Source organism: Gymnoscopelus microlampas, assembly GCF_963454915.1.
Source record: "Gymnoscopelus microlampas genome assembly, chromosome: 1".
In the NCBI taxonomy this organism is placed as follows: domain Eukaryota; kingdom Metazoa; phylum Chordata; class Actinopteri; order Myctophiformes; family Myctophidae; genus Gymnoscopelus; species Gymnoscopelus microlampas.
In genome coordinates this window covers 38,719,990-38,739,554 of record NC_139962.1, presented here as the reverse complement: position 1 = coordinate 38,739,554, position 19,565 = coordinate 38,719,990, and the positions used below count along the sequence as shown (strand labels likewise).

The following is a 19,565-nucleotide window of genomic DNA, read 5'->3' as shown; positions in this document are numbered from 1 at the left end:
TTAAGATAAAGTTGTATTAATTAAAATGAGTCCTGGATTGTAACTTTAGCAAATCCAACACTAATATCTCGTGTCATTTACAATCAAACAATATTGCCAACTCTTTGCTGGTTGTTTTGAATAGAGTATCATTTATAACAGGAGTCTGAATGTGAATTACACTGTACTATGACGTTGGCTTCAGAAATACTCTCTGAAGATAACATTTTTTAAATAAATGTGTCACTAGTACTACCAGTAAGACTCCCTAATCGGGAGATAAGCGACCGTAGGTCACATGTATACAGAAGAGGGCTGTAACGGCGATTGGTTCCTAGTTGTGTGGGCAATGGATAGTTTTGTTTGGTGGTCTAAATGTGGGGTTAGCTGTGACATGGTGGCGTTTATGTGGGCAGAAAACGTGTAATGTGTAGCTGTTGCAAATGGGTAACAGAGTGAATGCGAGTTACGGCATTTTATGTGAGCTGCAGTGGCAGGGGGTCCTCCACTGGGGGCACCACCACTTTTGCATCCGTTCTGGAGCACCAGGAGTGGGTGGTCCCCGGGAATGCCCCGTGAGCAGCCCCGTTGGGGTGGTCATTTGGTAATTTGTCCACATGTGCTCATTTTTTACCCTTGGGGGTCCCCGAGGCAGCTGGGGGTCCCTGGAGCTCCGGGGGTCCTTGGAGGGTGTAGTTTGGCAGGTAAGGAGTGTGTGTGCAAAATGTGGCATGGATCGGGGCAATGGGTGCGGAGATATGAGCAGGGCAAAAGTGTGACGTGTGTGACGGAGTGACGGAGTGACGGACGGACACCTGGAGCAGCTTTCTGTAGTAAGTGCGACCTACGGTCGCAACTAGCTTGCGTCATAGGAACAGTGGATAGTTCATTTCAGTTAATTCACTCAGAAGAGGTCAGAACTACTGTTATTTTCAACTCCCATTTTCCAAGATAACGTGAACATAATGTCTATGTCAGAGGTATACTGAAATGCTCAAAAATAACTCAGGATGTGTTCCGCAATCTAGTGGAGTGCCTCGTGGAGTAGTGTTAATCATTCATTGTTATAACAGTATAATGATGTATTCGCAATTGTGGTCCATTTATCACTGAGATAACAGGGTTAGTGTGGAATAAATGCAAATAAATGTCTTTACTATTCAAATAATCAGTAATTATGATGTAGATCACAACAGGCTATATCAATCAAAACTGGGAATAGCCTCTGAGTCAGGTTGCGGGCAGCAACACTATGTCGTCATCATCATCCTCCTCCTCCTCTTCCTCCCACTCACATCACAACTAGTTACAGGTCAACAAAGGAATTTTACTCGTATAACAATCTTTTATTATATTATATTATGGGATATATTATATATTTTAAACAAGACAACAGGGCAGGTAGGGATGGGTCAGAATAATTGATTATAAGAATAATCGTTTTTGAGGAGAAAAATCAATTAAAACATTATACTAATTACATTTTCTTTTTGCAAAGGCTATTAAGCTACAAAATAACAATAACCAAAATTCCAGACAATATCTAGTGTCATAATATCAATAGTATACTGATAAGCCAGCTGAAGTTGGGTGTATTATAAGCAGAAGGGGAGGCATGGCAGGCATGCCGCATGTATAGTGAAGACAAGAGCCTATTCTCTAGTCCACAACTTCTCTGGTTCACAACAATGACAACGACATTGCTGAAACAAAACAAACTGACCCTTCTCATCAGCACGTGAGACCTCAGATGGACACGTTTGCCGTTTCAGCTGAAACTCTTTATTTACCCACACAGTATATTCTTGTGTCCAAATCTTCACAAACAGATTCTCTCACTGGGCCAAAGTATGTAACTGCAGTGTACTGTAAAGCTCAAACTGATATAGCTTTGTTTGAACTTGAATCATCAAATGTGCACCAATTCAATTGCAGCGGACATTTAAAAGAATGTCCCCATTGGTGACAAGTACGCAACGTTGAACCGTTGTCTGGGGATGCATCAGCGTGAGGAAGATAAATGATCATCACCTCTAACACAGCATATCGTCACAGTGACGACAGCACTACTGGAGTCACTGACTGAATACAACCAGCAGGCCACCAGCCTGGCCTTATGTAAGCAGTGTGACTGGATCTGTTGAACAATGGACAACAGCATTCTGGCAAAGACAAAGGATGATGGAGGTTGCGGGGGGCAGGAAGCAGCAGTGACTCTCTCTGTATCTGTGTGTGTGCATGTGTGCATGCAGGGATCACACAGGTGGCACTACAGCAGAGGTCTTCAACAGGGGGTCCGGCACCCCTAGGGGGTCCTCAGGGTTACACATATGTTTGTGTGATAGAAAAAAAAATGTATTCTTTATTTAAAAAAACAAACAAAAAAGAAATGTCTGAAAATACACATTAACACGATCAAACATAATGTGGAAACAAACTAAACTAAAAGAAAGAAAAAAACATTATTTACACAAGCCTGATGATAGTGTTGTGCTGCACTTGTGCAATTAATCTAGGAAGCCATCAACGCTGCCCATGCATAGTCACAGTATTCCACAAGAAAAACCTGTGGAATACTTCCAAACTAGTCTCAAATCTTTCAGGTCAACAATATGGTGAACAAGCCTCTTATGTTATGTAGTGGAGTTCCCTCCTTCATCTCTCTCTCAGCTAAGCCTGAAAAACCCCTGCACTACAGTATGAGCAGTGGTGCATTGGGCTTAAAAAAGTAAACTGTAATCACTGAAATAAATGCACAATTAGGATTGTGTGTGGATAGTGAAGTATTTCTCCATGGCGTTGCAAATTAAACATGTTTTTCTTCAAATTTGACTGATTGCACATACGTGTGACTTCTACAGGAGAAAATATCAATCGTTGTACAATTGTACATTACACTTATGTCTATATGTATATCCATTTACTTTATACATCATGCTAACATGTAAGTCCTTGTGCAGATGGCTAGGGCAGACTATAAAATGATCCCTGGCTAAAAAGCCTTAAATATAATCGCCCTCTGTAACTCAAATTAAAAACACCTCAAATATTGTATTTATTTTAGAAATAGTTCATCTTTTACTCAAGGGGGACAACGCCTGTCGCAAGTTGACGATGTAATTTGTCCATGTGTGGTCCAGCAATAAACAATTGTACTTAACCTAAACTTCCTAAGGTTAAAATGAGCATCACAACAATATTTCGAAAATGAAGCAAATATTTAAGGTGCTTTAATTTTTTATTATAGAGGGCAATTCTAATCCAGAGATCCTTTTAAAAGACAACAGAGCTGGCACATCCACTGGAGGGTAGGTGCAGGACCAACGAAAACACAGGCCAATTACAAATTAAAGTCTGCACACTGGCTTACAGGGCCAAACCCTGTAAGTGTGCAGCCTTTTATTAGGCCAGACACGCCTTCTATTTTTATGTTACATTTTTATTTTATTACATATTTTATGTTACTACATACAGTATGTTACTGCTATGACACCTGCATTTCCACACAGGGATCAATAAAGGTCTGTCTGTCCTGTCATTTGTAAATGTCTGTGTTTGTTGGGTTAGTATTTTACTGCACATGAACCTTGAACCTTGCATATGAACCTGCACATGACCCTTGAAATAAAAATAAGATATATTAGAATTACTATTTCAAAGATTAGATAGTGGGCCTCTGTCACCAACAGTTGTGCCAACTTTCCCAAATGCCACTCTGCAAGCCCCAAAAAAAGAGTGGCACATGCCAGGGCAGCCCTGCTGGCCTCATCCTATTATCACAGATCAATGTGTGTGTGTGTGTGTGTGTGTGTGTGTGTGTGTGTGTGTGTGTGTGTGTGTGTGTGTGTGTGTGTGTGTGTGTGTGTGTGTGTGTGTGTGTGTGTGTGTGTGTGTGTGTGTGTGTGTGTGTGTGTGTGTGTGTGTGTGTGTGTGTGTGTGTGTGTGTGTGTGTGTGTGTGTGTGCGTGTGCGTGTGCGTGTGCGTGTGCGTGTGCGTGTGTGTGTGCGCGTGCGCGTGCGTGCGTGCGTGCGTGTTGCCCCAATCCTGGGAATAGTACCCAGTCTTTGTTCTCTGTGAGTGTTATGCCAATCAGTATTGTATTGTAGCCACCATGTGGGTCACAGCCTGGGTGAAATTAGCCACCTCTCAGACTGGGGAAATAAATTACATCCCAACATGTCTGCCAGTGTCGTTCAAGAACAGCAGAGTGGGTGAGTCTTCTGTCAGCGGGTGAAACACATATTAGGCAGCAAATAACTTCCTTCCTACATTAATGATTTACGGTAATGCCGTCACAGAGACTTTCCCAGATGACATCATGGCGCGTTGTTCACAAATTACATGTACACGATAATGTTTGACTTGCTTGGATGAGACAGAGAGAAAGCAAAGGAGGGAGCATTATGAATGAGAGATGGAAACGAGGACAGGAAAAACAGCTGTGTAGCATGGGACAGCGACATGCTCCATGGGTGGGTGGGTGGGGTGGTTTGCGGAGGACATTAGTAACAGCAGCAGGTGACAGCTGGAACCAGCAAATGACTGGTGTTAGCACTGGTGCAGATGACAAGGCTGGTGGTGGTACCCTGCTCTTAACCGATTAAGACCGGGAAAGCATCGGTGTCTTTTTTAGATTTTGAGCTAAAAAGCATTATTTTACACTTTGGCTGTTAAAAAATGAAAATGTGTGCAAATCTTTGAATATAGTATTTTTTTTTTAAATACTCCAATCGTTGCTTCTGAGGCTCCCTGAAACAACATATTTTGAGATGGGGGGGGGGTCCGCGGCCAAATACATATCATTTTGGGGGTCCTTGACAATTATGAAAAAGTTTGAGAACCACTGATATAGCAACATGCGTTTTTTAGAAAACTGTTGGAACTTAGAAGACATTAGATCTTCAGTAGGTCTTAATGGGTTAATCCAGACTGATGCCATCTAATCTACACTTTATAGAGATGCAATTACCCTAAGCAGTGAACTGAGAGAATGAGAGAATGCCAGGACTATCACTTTGAAAGTGAAACGACGGCTCAGGCTGTCTGGCATTGAACACACAGGGACTCTCTGATGAGCTGAGATTGAGAACCCATCACTTTAGGATATAGGCCTGTAGTTTGTAATGTTTCTTTGAAGGTGCACATATCAAAGTCACTGTCAGTGAGATATATCGCCATTGTGCGTCCAATTACAATCATTTCTTTGATTGTGTGAAACTGTCAGTAGATCGTGTTGCTTTCTCCTGTTGCTGTGAGAGCTTTTCCTGTAGCCTGAACACACAATGCTTTAGAGACAGCTGGGAGCAGAGGGGAGGTTACACACTGCTGCTGTTCCTTCCTCTGCAGCACACAGAGAAACATTTACGCACGTACTGTACACATACACACCTTCAAACACAATGTCTTCATGTAGTTGCCACACCTTATTAATTAGTCTAAACAAACTAAAAAACAAAACAACAAAGACAGACCTTCTTTAGCTTTCACTTATGTAATATATTTCAAGGATAGGACAGACGCAGGGAGAATAGTAGAATTCGTTGCCATGAAAATGTGGAATGCCCTACCAACAGCCATCAAAAAGTGTGACTCCCTATCCTCCTTCAAAAGCGCCATACAAGAGCACCGGTCTTCAATTTGCAACTGGACCTAGACAAGTGTTCCAGTTTGTCAAAAGAAATTACACCCCACAGTTTTTGTGGAAATATACTTTTACTGCTCCTAGTATTGATGATCTCTTGTACAGTATTATATGTCTATATGTCTTGATAAATTGAAAACACAGGACCACAATGGAAACAAGGCCTCAGGGCTTTTTGTGTTATCCTTTTTTTTTAGCATTATTGTAACTGTACCGCTGTACTTGTTGCAAACTGTTGAAAGTATTCAATCAATCAATCAATCAAACAAACAAACAGTAAGAGAGGATGGTTAAAACAAGCTCTCTTGAAAACTAAATTACAACAAACTCTTTTGTTGGCATTAAAGTACAGCAAATAACTCAAACTGTTAAAGTCATTAGCCTTGTTAAGATGATGGCTTATCAGAACAAAATGCTATACACAGAATAATCCATCTTTTTCTTCATTACTGACAAAATTGAGGCAACATTTTCTGCCAGATCTGCAATAAGACCCTCCTCATCTTTTCACACGGAACTGAGCGTGGCTTGTACGTGTCATGATCCAAGGAATCTACCGCTAACATTTTCTTTGGCCTACAGGGAGTGTGCGTGCAAAGGCTTCATGCCGATTACTGGCCAAGGTATTAGAATGCTAACAGAACAAAGATGTGCTACAAATTAACTTGGAAAATGGGCATGACCTTATATGGGCATATACTGATGACATCAGGGATCTGATGATAAGTGGGTATAAAAAAGGACAATGACAGACAGATACAGGGATCTCCATATATGGGCATAAAAGAGACACAGACAGACAGGTACAATTGGTACTCTGACAACGGGTACCCATTATTACCCGCTTATTGCATAAGCGTGTGGGGCATGCATTCCCAACTTCGCAAGCATCGTTCCTGAGTTGTAAAATAGTAAACAAGCAAGAAGTGCAGACACTAAAATAAAACATTAATGCTAGAGTGTACATTGAACCCTGGCTGTGCAGAGGAGGATGACTTTCACTCACCAGCTTGGGAGCCAGGAGAGAGAAGGCCGCCTGCAGCATTGGCCTGGTTGTTGTAGGGCAGTGGTGCTCACACATTTTCATGTACATATCAATGTACATGAAAATGTGTGAGCACCACTGCCCTACAACAACAGCCCTGGACCCCTATCTGAAAAGATTGTGTCAGATCATGATAGAAACTTTAAATGATTATGATTTTAATGGTTGTAGCCAACTACTTTATCCAAATAATAATATTAATAATAGGCTTAAATGATAAAATAGCCTAATAACAGCATTTTCCCAACCGGCCACGGTGGCCGGTGGTGTTTATAATTACCGGCCAATTAAACATTTTACCGGTCAATGGCCGGTAAATACCGGCTAACGGAATCCCTGAGATATATATATATATATATAGTTTTTTTTTTAAAGCTCGGGTCCTCACGGGTCCGTACGGGTCTATCCATTTCAAATGGATCCGCCCAAGCCCCGTGGGAATTGGAACCGATCCGACCCTGCCCGACGGACAAGTCAATATTTTTGGACACGGAAATGTTCGGTTCTCGGTTCGGGTCTCGGGTATTTGGTTCCGGGTGGACCCATGCTACCCTCTCCCAGGGACCCCAAAAAGAGGAAATTTGTGTTAAGAAAATGTCTGAATTATTCAAACATCTTCAAATAGCATATCTACAAGCTCCGAAGTATAAAATAGGGTTAAAGTCGTTAAACTGATTTTGATGCAATATTAACTCATTTTGCACAGGACCCCTGGAACCCCTTCAAGCAAGGACCCCTGGGGGTCCCCGGGCCCCAATTTGAGAACCACTGTTATTGGGAAATGGAGGGTTGGTTGACCTGTAAATACAGTGTATGGTATTTATTACACTGTATTGTACACTGTAACGCAGTGTATGGGCAGAGGTGTATGGATGTGTCATACCTAATCAGCATGTTGAGCCACCATTACTGTACATAGTGGGCTTCGAACAGGGGAAAATCTACTATAAATGTGCGTGTATGGTGCATGCGAGTGCATCTGTCCTTCACGCATCTCAAGAACAGCCTGACGATCGACTTCCAACTCGACGCACGAGAGGACCTGAAGAGGTGCAGTGCCCGGCGTGAAGTCGGTCGGATCGGCAGTTGTTGATCCCGTTGTCCCGAACCACTGATCCAACCAATATGCCGATTACTGTATGGATATGTCACTATGACTCAGATATAACCATATATAGAGTTCACTATGACTCAGATATAACCATATACTGTATAGAGTTCCCAACTGCAGCTACACCCAAATATGGCATGCCCAGTAGCGGCCAAAACCTCTAGTGGGCACAAGGACAGACAGAAACAGAGATCTCCATAATATACACTACAGGCATAAAAGAGACAGGCAGACAGACACATCCAGACATCTCCATAATGAGCATAAAAGGGACACAGACAGTGGGTCTCTGGGTACAATGGGTACTCTGACAATGGGTACAACGGGTAAAGGGTATTGCATAACTGGGTGGGGCATGCATTCCAACTTGCATCGTTCCCAACTTGCATCATTCAAGAGTAGGCCGGTGTTAAAATATGAAACATATTAAGCCCCAGAAACTACTGCAAACACAGTCGGTTTTAAAGGTGACACTGCTGCTCACACAGGGCTTCAACAGTAGCTGTTGTGACTTGTCATTCTTTGGTGCATGTTGCATGTCTATTGTGTATCTCTTGCACGGGTTCCAGACCTGGCAGGGACATGTAGTTATTTGTGTAAACGGCTGCATGAAATCATGTACTGTACAGGATTTCGTTTCAGGCTCTCACAGACCTTAGGACCTTGAAACTTGAGAATCACAATGCAGAGGACAGGAAATTAGTCTGGACAAGTCGTGAGGCTTTCCAGGTGGTTCACACTGTCTTGCAGCAAGCAGCACATGCCCCCGAGGTATGGACGTGTTAGAAAAGAATGCAAAAGGTTATGTCACAGACAGAAAAATACAATGCATTACTATTGTTTTGTGTGCACAGCACTGACTCATTGTCAGTTGTTTATAATCACAAATTCCTACGGACAACTTGTCTTGTGGAGGATGGAAAGTGAAAACAAGAGGAGTAAAGTGACCACTAGGTCAGTTGGTGTAAACAGCAGCTTCCCCTTCCAAACTATTACTGTTGTATCTCTGTGAGCTGTGTGTCTGGAGCCTCGGTGGGACAGGGGGGAACATTAACATTGTCAATGTGGTTCCAATGATATATGTCTATCTAGTATGTGCACATGGGCACAATAAGAGGTACATAGTTAGTATTGGAGTGAATGTGACCCCCCGGCTGTTTTGCACAGGGGCTTGTTTTAACAGAGGTGGGCTCGCCCAGGGTGGGAAAGGGTTAGGTCAGACACCAGAGCTGTCAAGTATGTTCCGGCCAGGACTGGTCCAACCATATATATGCCTACACTGGGAAACAGTCAGGAATAGGAAAAGTTAACTTTTCCAAAGCATGCGACAACAATAGGCTGAATGTGTGAAGCATGTGTAGAGATAACAGTGTATGACGTGCAGCAACAACCTCGCTGCATATTTTGTGATGAACAGAATAAACAATCCCAGCCATAGCCTTTATGTCTGTCTTTGTCTGGGGTAGAGTGCTCAACAGACATGACAGGCAGATCATAATAATACTAATAATAATGTACTATTAATATTATTATTATTATTATTATTTATCAGTCTTTGGTGTATTTTTGCACACATTGTATGTCCACTGTATGTATTGTATGTCCACTGCATTTACCCATCACAACTATTAAGAGCAGTGGGTTTTAGAGACAGAGAGACAGACAGACAGACAGACACTTAATATCTTAGGAGAGACATCACCTTGGACACACCAAGATTACACAAGGCTAAACAACACATGCATAACAAAGATAGCCAGAATTCTATTCCTGCAGACCTTGAAACAAATAATCGAAAGCGCTTTCTGGACTCAGCTCCACAAGCAAACGTGTGAGAAGTGAGCATGTGTGAGCAGATCTACTAACAATAATGTAACCTGGCTGAAGTTAGCGGCTGCATTGATTTAATCGGGTCAATAGAGGAGCAAGCTGGGTCCAAAGCCAGCTCACTAACACAGACACAGCGATGAGGAACGAGTGGGTTGCTAGATAAGGCCATGAAAGGAGCCTTTCTTTCATCATTTACTGTAAACACACATTCACACACATGGCCTGCACTGTCTCTGTGCAATTGTTTATTTAGAACAACAGCTTCCATAGTCTGTGTGTCTCTGTTCATCTTGTTGAGCTGTGGGTGGAACTCTCGATTTCATGGTCGCATGTCACTGCGTGCAGGGAAGAGGAAGCTGTGCCGTCTACCAGACAGTCAGAAAGACAACACGAGACAACATTCTGCACTTTACCACCATGGCCAGACTGCTGAGCTGCTGTAACCTCAGCTACAGAAGGACGATTTTGAAACCACATACCGTTGCTCTTCCTCAGGAAGATAAATAGGCCTCAAGTCTCATGGCTGTGAAATGATCTGGTCACGATAGAAGAGAGCTTCCATAAACCAACTCTGTTAATGAGATTATTCCATAGTAAACAACAAACTGTACATTCTGTACACTATTAGTGTAATTACGGACATAGACTGTGCTAATAAAAGACTATTACGGAATTTTTGACATTCATTGTAGATGAAGGCAGATTATAATTAATCTTTTCCGCGATAAATACCATCAGACAGTGTGACATTACTGTAATAGTCATAACTCTTCATGCTCAAGCTCAACTGGCATCCCAGGTAATTGCCTCATTACAAGGGCTCGTCCTGAGCAGGGGCACACTTAGCCATTAGCATCATTTGTTTAGTTGGCTGACAAGCTGAGGGCAGAGCTGATGTAATTATCATGGCGTCAGTCAGACCACTTAGGGCGAGCAGCACAGCAGATCATAATGACAGCTGGAAGGCAGGGGTGTACAGACGACCATCTCGCTGCCAATGCTGATACTTATTAGAATTAAACATTAGATTATCTGCCGGGATTGACCAATGCATTGATTTTTACACACCACAAGAGACTTTGATAATTTTACAAGAGACAAAAACAACAGATAATATCTGTTGTTTTCGTCTTCTCTAATGTCTTCTCTAATGGAGAAAGATTTAGTAATATTATTACTAAATCTTTCTCTATTAGAGATGTCTGCAACGATTTACAATTTGGGAAAATTGCTCTTGATATTCCATTTTTGAATTGGCAAAATGTTTTCTTCATTTTCATATTTAAAAATTGCCAAATTTCGCCCGCATTGTGCTATTTTATCCCAAAGCTAGTAAAATATTTAGTAACAACAGCTGTACCTGAACATCTCTACACTGTAAAATCCTCAGTGATAATTTTTCAGAGTGTACAAATGTAACCAAATGGACAATATCAGAGTTAAATTAACGCTGAGGATTTTACTGTGTGTACTAAATATTGTCTCATCCTGTTGTGACAGACAGATAATGGCCAAGCAGTGTTACACAACGATGGCGATCATGGGCTGCTGAAATGTTTATGAGCTGAAAGGGTGCCTGCCAGGATGTCACACAAGCTTGGCTCAGCTAGCGTTGTCCTTCTTCATTAAAGATGAATGGCTGCTTTTCACTGTGGTGTCAACTGCATCCCTGTTTGGTATCATTTTGCTTCTGTTACAGTAACAGTCTGCATAGACACACACAGCCTACTGTGGCAATATCAGGTAGCTACAGCAGAAGGGAGATGAGAAAAGGGATAGGATACGTGGTCTGTCACATTGCATTGACTGCCATCGGCCCGGAATAGCATCACTCTTAGGGATAAGGTGAGCTCAGTCTTCCATGAGGAACTTGGAGTAGAGCCTCTGTTCCTTTGCGTAGAAAGGAGCCAGTTGAGGTGGTTCGGTCATCTAGTAAGGATGCCTCCTGGTTGCCTCAATAGGGAGGTTTTCCAGGCTCACCCAGCTGGGAGGAGGCCAAGGATCAGCTGGATTTATACTGTATGTCCATGCTGGGATCCCCCAACCAGCACAGAGCTGGTTAATGTGGCCAGGGAAAGGGAAGCTAGGGGTCCCCTGCTGGAACTGCTACCTCCGCAACCAGACTTCGGATGAGCGGGTAAAGATCGATGGATAAATGGCATTTGAGTTCACACTCAGTATGGGCCTCAACATGCCAGCACACACATCTCGGCTTGTCCCAAATATTCCAGGTAGTGGTGATGACAATAAGGGCATGAAACAAATCTTTGCTCAAATGACTTACAGTAGCAGGCCCAGTAGCCTATGTTTGAGAAATGTCTTGACTGTGAAGAAGACAAGGTGGCTACCTGCTCACGCAGCTACTGGACTACTGACACTACAGTAATCTTGTGTCTGGTGTCAGTTTACAAATGCAATGCCCTCGTGAATGGTGATAATGTATCTTTAACATAATTAGAAGACAGATGCTACTCAGCTTTAATCTTCTTGAGGGTCATCACTAACCATGTCACAGTTACCTTCGGGGACACAGAGGGCTGTCTGTGTAGAGGAGACAGCAGGGACAGAGAGATTATGTGCCATTGAGGGAATATTCCAGGTTTGGAAAATAAATAATGCTCTTTGCCCACACTAGCTGTGTGATTAGAAGAGTGGTAATCACATTTTACTCACTACCGAGGCTTTTTGTTGCACTATACGTATACTAGTCAACGGTGCAAGGTAGCTTTGCATTACATTTCAACAGCCACAGCACATTTAATACAGAATACAAAGGCTGCTAATCCCCTTACAGCACAACAGTAAAATGATCAAAGACCTAAGTTATTTTCCAAAATGTCAGCAAATTTGTTTATGTTGGAGTTGGGCAAGCTGACACAACCCAGATAATGTGAGAATCTGAGACAGAGAACTGGGGACGTGATTACAAATTAAACAGCCTCATTGTCATGGGAAAATGCCACCTTTGTCCAGAACATTTGCCATGAATTTAAACTGACAAGTTAGTCTCGAGAAGCCATTGACTTTGGACTTTAAACAGCAAACTCATAAATGAGAAAGAGGCATGGTATATCTAATCAATATATACCAGATAGTAGCAGAGGAATATTTTAACAACACAAACCTGCACTTTCTGTCAATATACAACATGAACATACATCTGAACATTCTGTCATCATACAACACACATCTGATTCTGAACACATTGAACAGTGTGCCTGCATACAACACACTAGGGTGTAATATTTTTATGGAGAATTTGACGTTTTCAATCCTGAGAAAAGAAGCACATTATCCCAGGGATCCCCGGAAATTGCCTTGTTTTCAGCTACTGTCAAAACGCATGGGTCATGTTTTAACATTAAATGGAAAAATGAGAAATGTGCATAAACTCATGGATTCCCCACCTGAATGCTTTAGTGTAATGTATGGTGCTATTTATTTAATTATTATAGAAAAAATAATGCCATTTATGTGTTCTATGTTTGACTCCTACAGGTTTGTGGGAAGATATGTGGGAAAATCTGAAAATTGACTTTGGATAAAAGGAGAAAAAGAAAAAGCATATTTTTGCATGCATTCTAACCCACACGTGACAATGGTTAAATGCTTGCATCCAACAAATCGGTTGTTGTATGTAATGACGCACAGAGAATATTGAAGGCATAATATCCATAAAGGTTTCTCCTTCATAAAGGTCTTACTGATTGGTCACCTGCATAGATTATTACACATACTGCTAGGTTTTGCAATTGCTGGACATCATTGAACCGTTTAAGGTGCTTATGTAATGTTTATAACAGGGGGCAGACAAACATGAATGGAGAGTCCAGTCCATAATCAAAGAGCAATCATCCTTCCAGGCTATGGGATATGCATCCCACAAGGCTATGGAGTGGTCCGGAACTAGTCAATTGGGTACAATCTGTCCGTCCGGTTTACGGGACCTACAGTACTAGCCAATCACTATGATCCAGTGCCTCCCAACTCATGGGATGTGTTACTTGGTACAAGTCAATCACAGGCATGCAATATGCCAGCAAAAGCCAAGCCTCCACACTTAAAGTCCATTTTTTTGCAGCCTATATTGTGAAACTCCAAGTGAAACTCCTAGTGAAACAGAGGCTCAAACAGTGAGAAGACGTTATTTTTTACAATTCCCCTCTTACTTAATTGAGAACTGCAATACACTGTTCTGCCTTTACCCCAGTGTCGTGGTGCTGTCTCAATTAGGCACAATACCTGGAGGTTTGTGTCTCTACTATTGCCTAACATACTGTCCAATGTATGCAGTCTAGTACAGGGTGCTTACGGTACTGTCTGTGTGAATGGAACAGCGACAGTCTGTAGTTGTTTGCCTTTTCATGGTCCAGGGCTTACTGGTTTCAATGCGGTCTCAATGAACTTCCAACTTCCAGTTCCAACAATGCAAAACCGTTTCATACCAAGCCACGCTGGTACGTAAACACTCCACCACAATAATTGGAAATGCCCAGGCGCACGTAGGCTACAGTATGCTGAGGTCCTCTGTCTACTGTATTATTTTAGTCCTCGCACAGACCCCAGCAGAATCCAGTCCATGTGTGCTATGTCTGGACTATGAATTGTAATGTTTGTCCAAGTGATGGCAACATGCCACACTACTTTTCAATGTGTTCACTGTTCAAAGATTTGTCTCCTTATAGCCTGTCTATGGTCATACCATTTTTACCAGGAAGTCCCGTACCGTTGAGATAACAACACTGTCACTGTGTTTATTTTTTGAGGGGTCAACAAGTTTGGATGATGACGTTGTGTTTGTGATTTTTGTCTATCAGTAGGTTAACACTTCCAAACACAGAAAGCCAAGTGCAGGTGAGTGAACTGTTAATAGGCTCTGCCTCCTGGCGTGACTCAGAACACACCATGAGAAGATTTACAGTCAGAGAGTGAACACAACAGCCAGAGAAAACAATATCTTGAAGAGGTTTCATTTAAGGTCCATCTCACTGTGTACAAAAAAAGAGGCCAAGGATTGACTTTTACCTGTTGCGTAAAAGAACAAAAAATGTGAGTGAAAACTGTACTTTAATCCTATTTCCGATGATGCCACTGAACCTCTCTGCCACTCAATGTGAAGGTGCTATTGTGTGTCCACACATTGTGTGCCGTAGCACAATGTAACAAGTGTCAGCAAGAACATGAGTAAAACAGGCGCGCACACACACACACACACACACACACACACACACACACACACACACACACACACACACACACACACACACACACACACACACACACACGAGGATGCAGTGTGTTGACATTTAGTACTGTGCACACAATGGCATAACTTTACCCAGCTGAATAATCCGAGATATTGGCATTCATATTCACAAGCACCGCTCTGGGTGACCTAAATGAGATTTCTATTCTGTTGTGAATGGACAAAAACCTTCATTCTCTACGCAACATGATGACATTCTTCTCTAATGTTTGCCCGCATGTATGAATCACTGTGTCACTGAACTAATGTCACATACAACGTCACTGCTCTGCTCTTTCTTGATAGATGACTAATGGCAATAATAGGGGATCCAGTAAATTGCAGCTTTTTCTGGAATTTTATTTTAATCGAGGTGTGAGGACCTACACACTGTAACACTGTATGGCTGAATCCAGATGTGAGGACTACCCAATGTATGTGAATCCAAGTGTGAGTACACACTGTAACCTACACAATGGAATAAGTCTGTGAATTCTCAATTAGAATATTCTCATTTGAATGCAGGCGGTACCCACTGAGTCAATATAACAATACACTTACTCTTAAACCTGAAAAGTGACACATGAACAAGTTCAGGCCTGCATGGCCTCATGAGAACTTAACATTTATTACATGGAAGAATTAACGATGTTGTCACCACAGTCCAAAAGCAGGTGTTGTGCCAAGGTAGCTTGTCCCCATCAGAATGTATTCTTCCCCCTCCAATATAATGCATATTGTACAGCGCAAATCAATATTAGCCCTTCATTTATTTTAACAATATTTTACAGTTTGAATAACCCAAACAAAATATGAAAATAAATGAAAATAAAAAGTTAAATCTACATGTTTAAACCCATATAGGCAGGCCTATGACCCATATGCATTATATTGGATGATGGAGAGTGAGACATCAGTCATTCCACCTGTATGTATCCATCACAGTAAGGGTAGTCCTATAAAGCTGTAGTAGCTGGGCCTGGCTTTGGTTAAGAGTTGGTAAAGCTAGCCTTAGTATAACCTATAATGAATTACTACTTTTGACATGAGGCGAGACGAGACTACATTGTGTATAAAATTGAATAAAAACAAGCCATAGTTGGAAGCAAGCTCATAGGCCTCCGTGTGTTATCCTTTATGTCACCAAAGTAGCCAAATCGTGCTAAGGAGTAAATTCCTGCCAAAACTTCTTTCGACTCTGTTTGTTTGTTTGTTTGTTTGTTTGTTTGTTTGTTCGTGTAAGCACGCGTTAACAGCTGATCGGACACCAGTGGCAACCATTGGCTACTTTGAAACGTTTACACTGATACACAATAAATAACCCTAACGGCGGGCGTCTCCTCTCCGCACGTACCTGACTGGCTTTGTGGAACTGTTTCTTCAGCCCGGCCACAGACATCCTCCAAATATGTGTGGGCTTCACCAAATAATAAGGAAATAAATGACAAAATAAAAATAAAAAAAAGATACAAAAAATCTAAACTAAATAACGGGGAAGCTTGTCGACTGGGACGCGCAGCAGCAGGTTCAGCGGCAGCAAGGTTCTCTGTGTCTCAGAGGTTTTCCTGCATCGCAGAGACGTCGCCCCCGTTGTCAACCGCGATTGGCTGATAACGACACAGGGAGGAGGGAGGCCCACGCTTGAAAACTGTGTGTGTGTGTGTGTGTGTGTGTGTGTGTGTGTGTGTGTGTGTGTGTGTGTGTGTGTGTGTGTGTGTGTGTGTGTGTGTGTGTGTGTGTGTGTGTGTGTGTGTGTGTGCGCGCGCGCGTGCGCGTGCGTGCGTGCGCGTGCGTGCGTGTGTGTGTGTGTACGAGAGAGCGAGAGACGACGTAGAGTCGAAAACGGTGTTGATTCAAGTTGAAATAGCATCATCAGCCAATTTAATCACACCAGCAGAAGAATCATTATTATTATCATCCGCGATGACGACGACACCAACATTGAAATATTCGGATTATTAATATGGTGATAAATTCAGTTTTCAATGGGCATAAACCATCGAGCTACTAAAGAACGGCATAAATAACGGAAGTTAAACATCACTCCACAAACCCTTTTAATGAAGTACAAATGTTGTATTCATCTGTAAGTCATTGCTGCCCTCTAGTGTTATTAGACAATAGTGAGAAAATAAGAAATATCCTGCCTAAACACCTGCAGACCCCCCCCCCCCCGGAAATCTCACTTGTATTGAATCAAACACGAATGAGATTTCCGGAGGGGGGGGGGGGGTTACCAGGCTACTGCAGTGCACACTCATACAAGGTCGGTCTAAAACCATACGCAGCCTTTTGTGAACATCTCTAGGCAGTGGTGGAAAGTAAGTCTACTGTAGGCCTACTAAGCACCATTTTGAGGTAGTTTTACTTTACTTGAGTATTTCCAATGTTCTACTTTTACTTTTACTTCTAGGCTACTCCACTACATCTCAGAGGCAAATATTGTACTTTTACTCCACTACAATTATTTGAAAACTTTAGTTACAAGTTACTTTGGAGATTTGGATTATTATTACAAAACACACTAACCACTTCAGCCCTATATTTTTCGGCCATTTGAAAATAGCAGATCTACAAGCTCACAATGCTTCATGATGAGAGGCATTGTGAGCTTGTAGATCTGCTATTTTCAAAAGATTTTTATATATTTTATACATTTGAAAACGTGTGAAATGGGACATTCTGCATAATGAGTACTTTGTACTTTTGGTACTTTAAGTATATTTTGATACCAAAACTTTTGTACTTTTCCCACCACTGCATCTAGGCTACATCATCGCTTTTACAGTTATGTTGTCTATTGTAGGTTACAAATTCTAGCTACATGGAAAAATAATTGCTAGCTAGACTATAGTCTTTATAAATTACACAGCTCTCTTTCAAAGCTACACTACAAGTTAGTAAAGTAAAAGTAACTACATTGAAGCTACTTTGTAGCCTATAATAGTCTAGGCTAATATGCAGTTTGTGGCTGAGAAGGATTGAATAAAACATACTAGGTAGGATACAAATGAATGGAGATGGAGAATTCTCTGTTTGGTGTGTGACGGACAAACTGCACTGAAAAATATGTTGTGCTATTTTATGTTGATGAGTGATGACATATGATATGCCACTTAAAAAAAAATGTTGTAGCTTTTGTCAAGCTATCCAGCTATAATGGTAAAAACAAAACAAAAAAACACACACACACACACACACACACACACACACACACACACACACACACACACACACACACACACACACACACACACACACACACACACACACACACACACACACAAAAGCTGGAGCTTATTTTAATGTATACAAATGTCGCTATTTAACCAATCTGAGTATCTTAATACTCTCTATAACTACTCTAGTAGGCTACAGTATATCTACTGGTTGGAGCGTTATATTATACCTCTATGGGTTGGAGGCCTCCCTATTATTCCATTGAGAAATGTAGATCATCATCTGCCAACCTATTGGTAGTAAGTAGTAGTGCTGCCGCCCCCAAGTTCATATAGGCGCGATATCTCCCCTAGCTAAGCAACTGGTTTGCCCAAATGAGCCCGGACACGAATTAGAAAGTGTGTCCACTGACTTTTGGTCAAGTTTCTTGTATTAAATTGATTGCTAAAGTTGCTCAGAAACATTGTATTGGTTTGAATCCCTTCGATGCCACGTATGCAAATAATGCATGAATCAGGGTAGGGCCTACTACATAACACTTTTGGTTAAAGGACCTTTTTGGACCTTTCCTTTAATGGTATAGTATTGTTATTTAATATCTAGTCGTGATATAACTGTAGCGGATGTCAGCTAGTAGTCCACAGGGGGGCGCCCTCAGTACATGCAGAGAAAGAGATTATGAGATATTGGTAAACTGTTCAAATGTACCACAAGAGGGCAGACTTGTGTTTGCATTCAGGTGCTACGTACTAAATGCTGTGAAAGTAGATTTGTAATTTCCCTTCAGTTTATTTTGTATCAAGATGTATGGCATTAGGTTTAGGGTTAGGGTTAGGGTTAGGGATGTTAGGGTTCTAGTTGGGATGCTGGTCAGCCAATTATATGAATTTGTGTGGAACATAAATGTCTTGCATGCTATCTTATTTTGTTTTAATGTTTATACAAAAACTTCTGAAACCATTTCTGATCCAGCTGCCACAAATGTCAAATAAATGACATGGTGTACAATGTAGTGCTATTGTTCACTGTAAAATGTGTTATGGTAGCCTACTTAACTTTACACATGTCAATATCCATAGGAAATAAAAGTTATTCATAACACAGAGAGATACTTTTCATTTCAAGACTCTTCACCCCCCCCCCTCATCCACTTCTCCTCCAACTCCTCACTTCTCCCCATCCTCCTCCTCCCTCGGACTGCAGAGTATTTGGAGGAACAAAAGTCATCTGCTGTCCATCTGGCCGCTGTGCTGGGCGGTAATACCCCCTCATATTCCTCAGCTTCCCAAGCACCCGTGGACAATCCATTCTCCCCCCCGCCCCCCACACCCTGCCTTACCCTCCCACTCCACCCTCCCCCCTGCCGGTCCTGATCCCCATCCCAGGACTGAGAGGTGGGATCCGGTGTCAGTGCCCCAGAAAGACCCCTCTCTCTGGAACATGTGGGGGCTCAGCAGCAGTGTTGCTCGGAGGGGCTCAGTTTCACTGTTTGGAATTCTCACAGTAGCATGCACAGATCCATTGTTTCCCAGGT

At 42.0% G+C, this 19,565-nt stretch overlaps 1 protein-coding gene across 3 annotated transcripts in view; it reads right to left on the bottom strand.

The window, feature by feature from the left end:
• sh3gl3a (SH3-domain GRB2-like 3a) overlaps positions 1–16,383 on the bottom strand; it is a 35,898-nt gene extending 19,515 nt beyond the window's left edge. For all 3 annotated transcript variants that reach the window (XM_084041991.1, XM_084041993.1, XM_084041992.1), the window contains exon 1: positions 16,206–16,383. In XM_084041991.1, coding sequence (XP_083898117.1) covers positions 16,206–16,250 — 45 coding nt within the window. In that variant the 5' untranslated portion in view covers positions 16,251–16,383. The remainder of the gene's footprint in view (positions 1–16,205) is intronic.
• Positions 16,384–19,565: the final 3,182 nt, after the last annotated feature.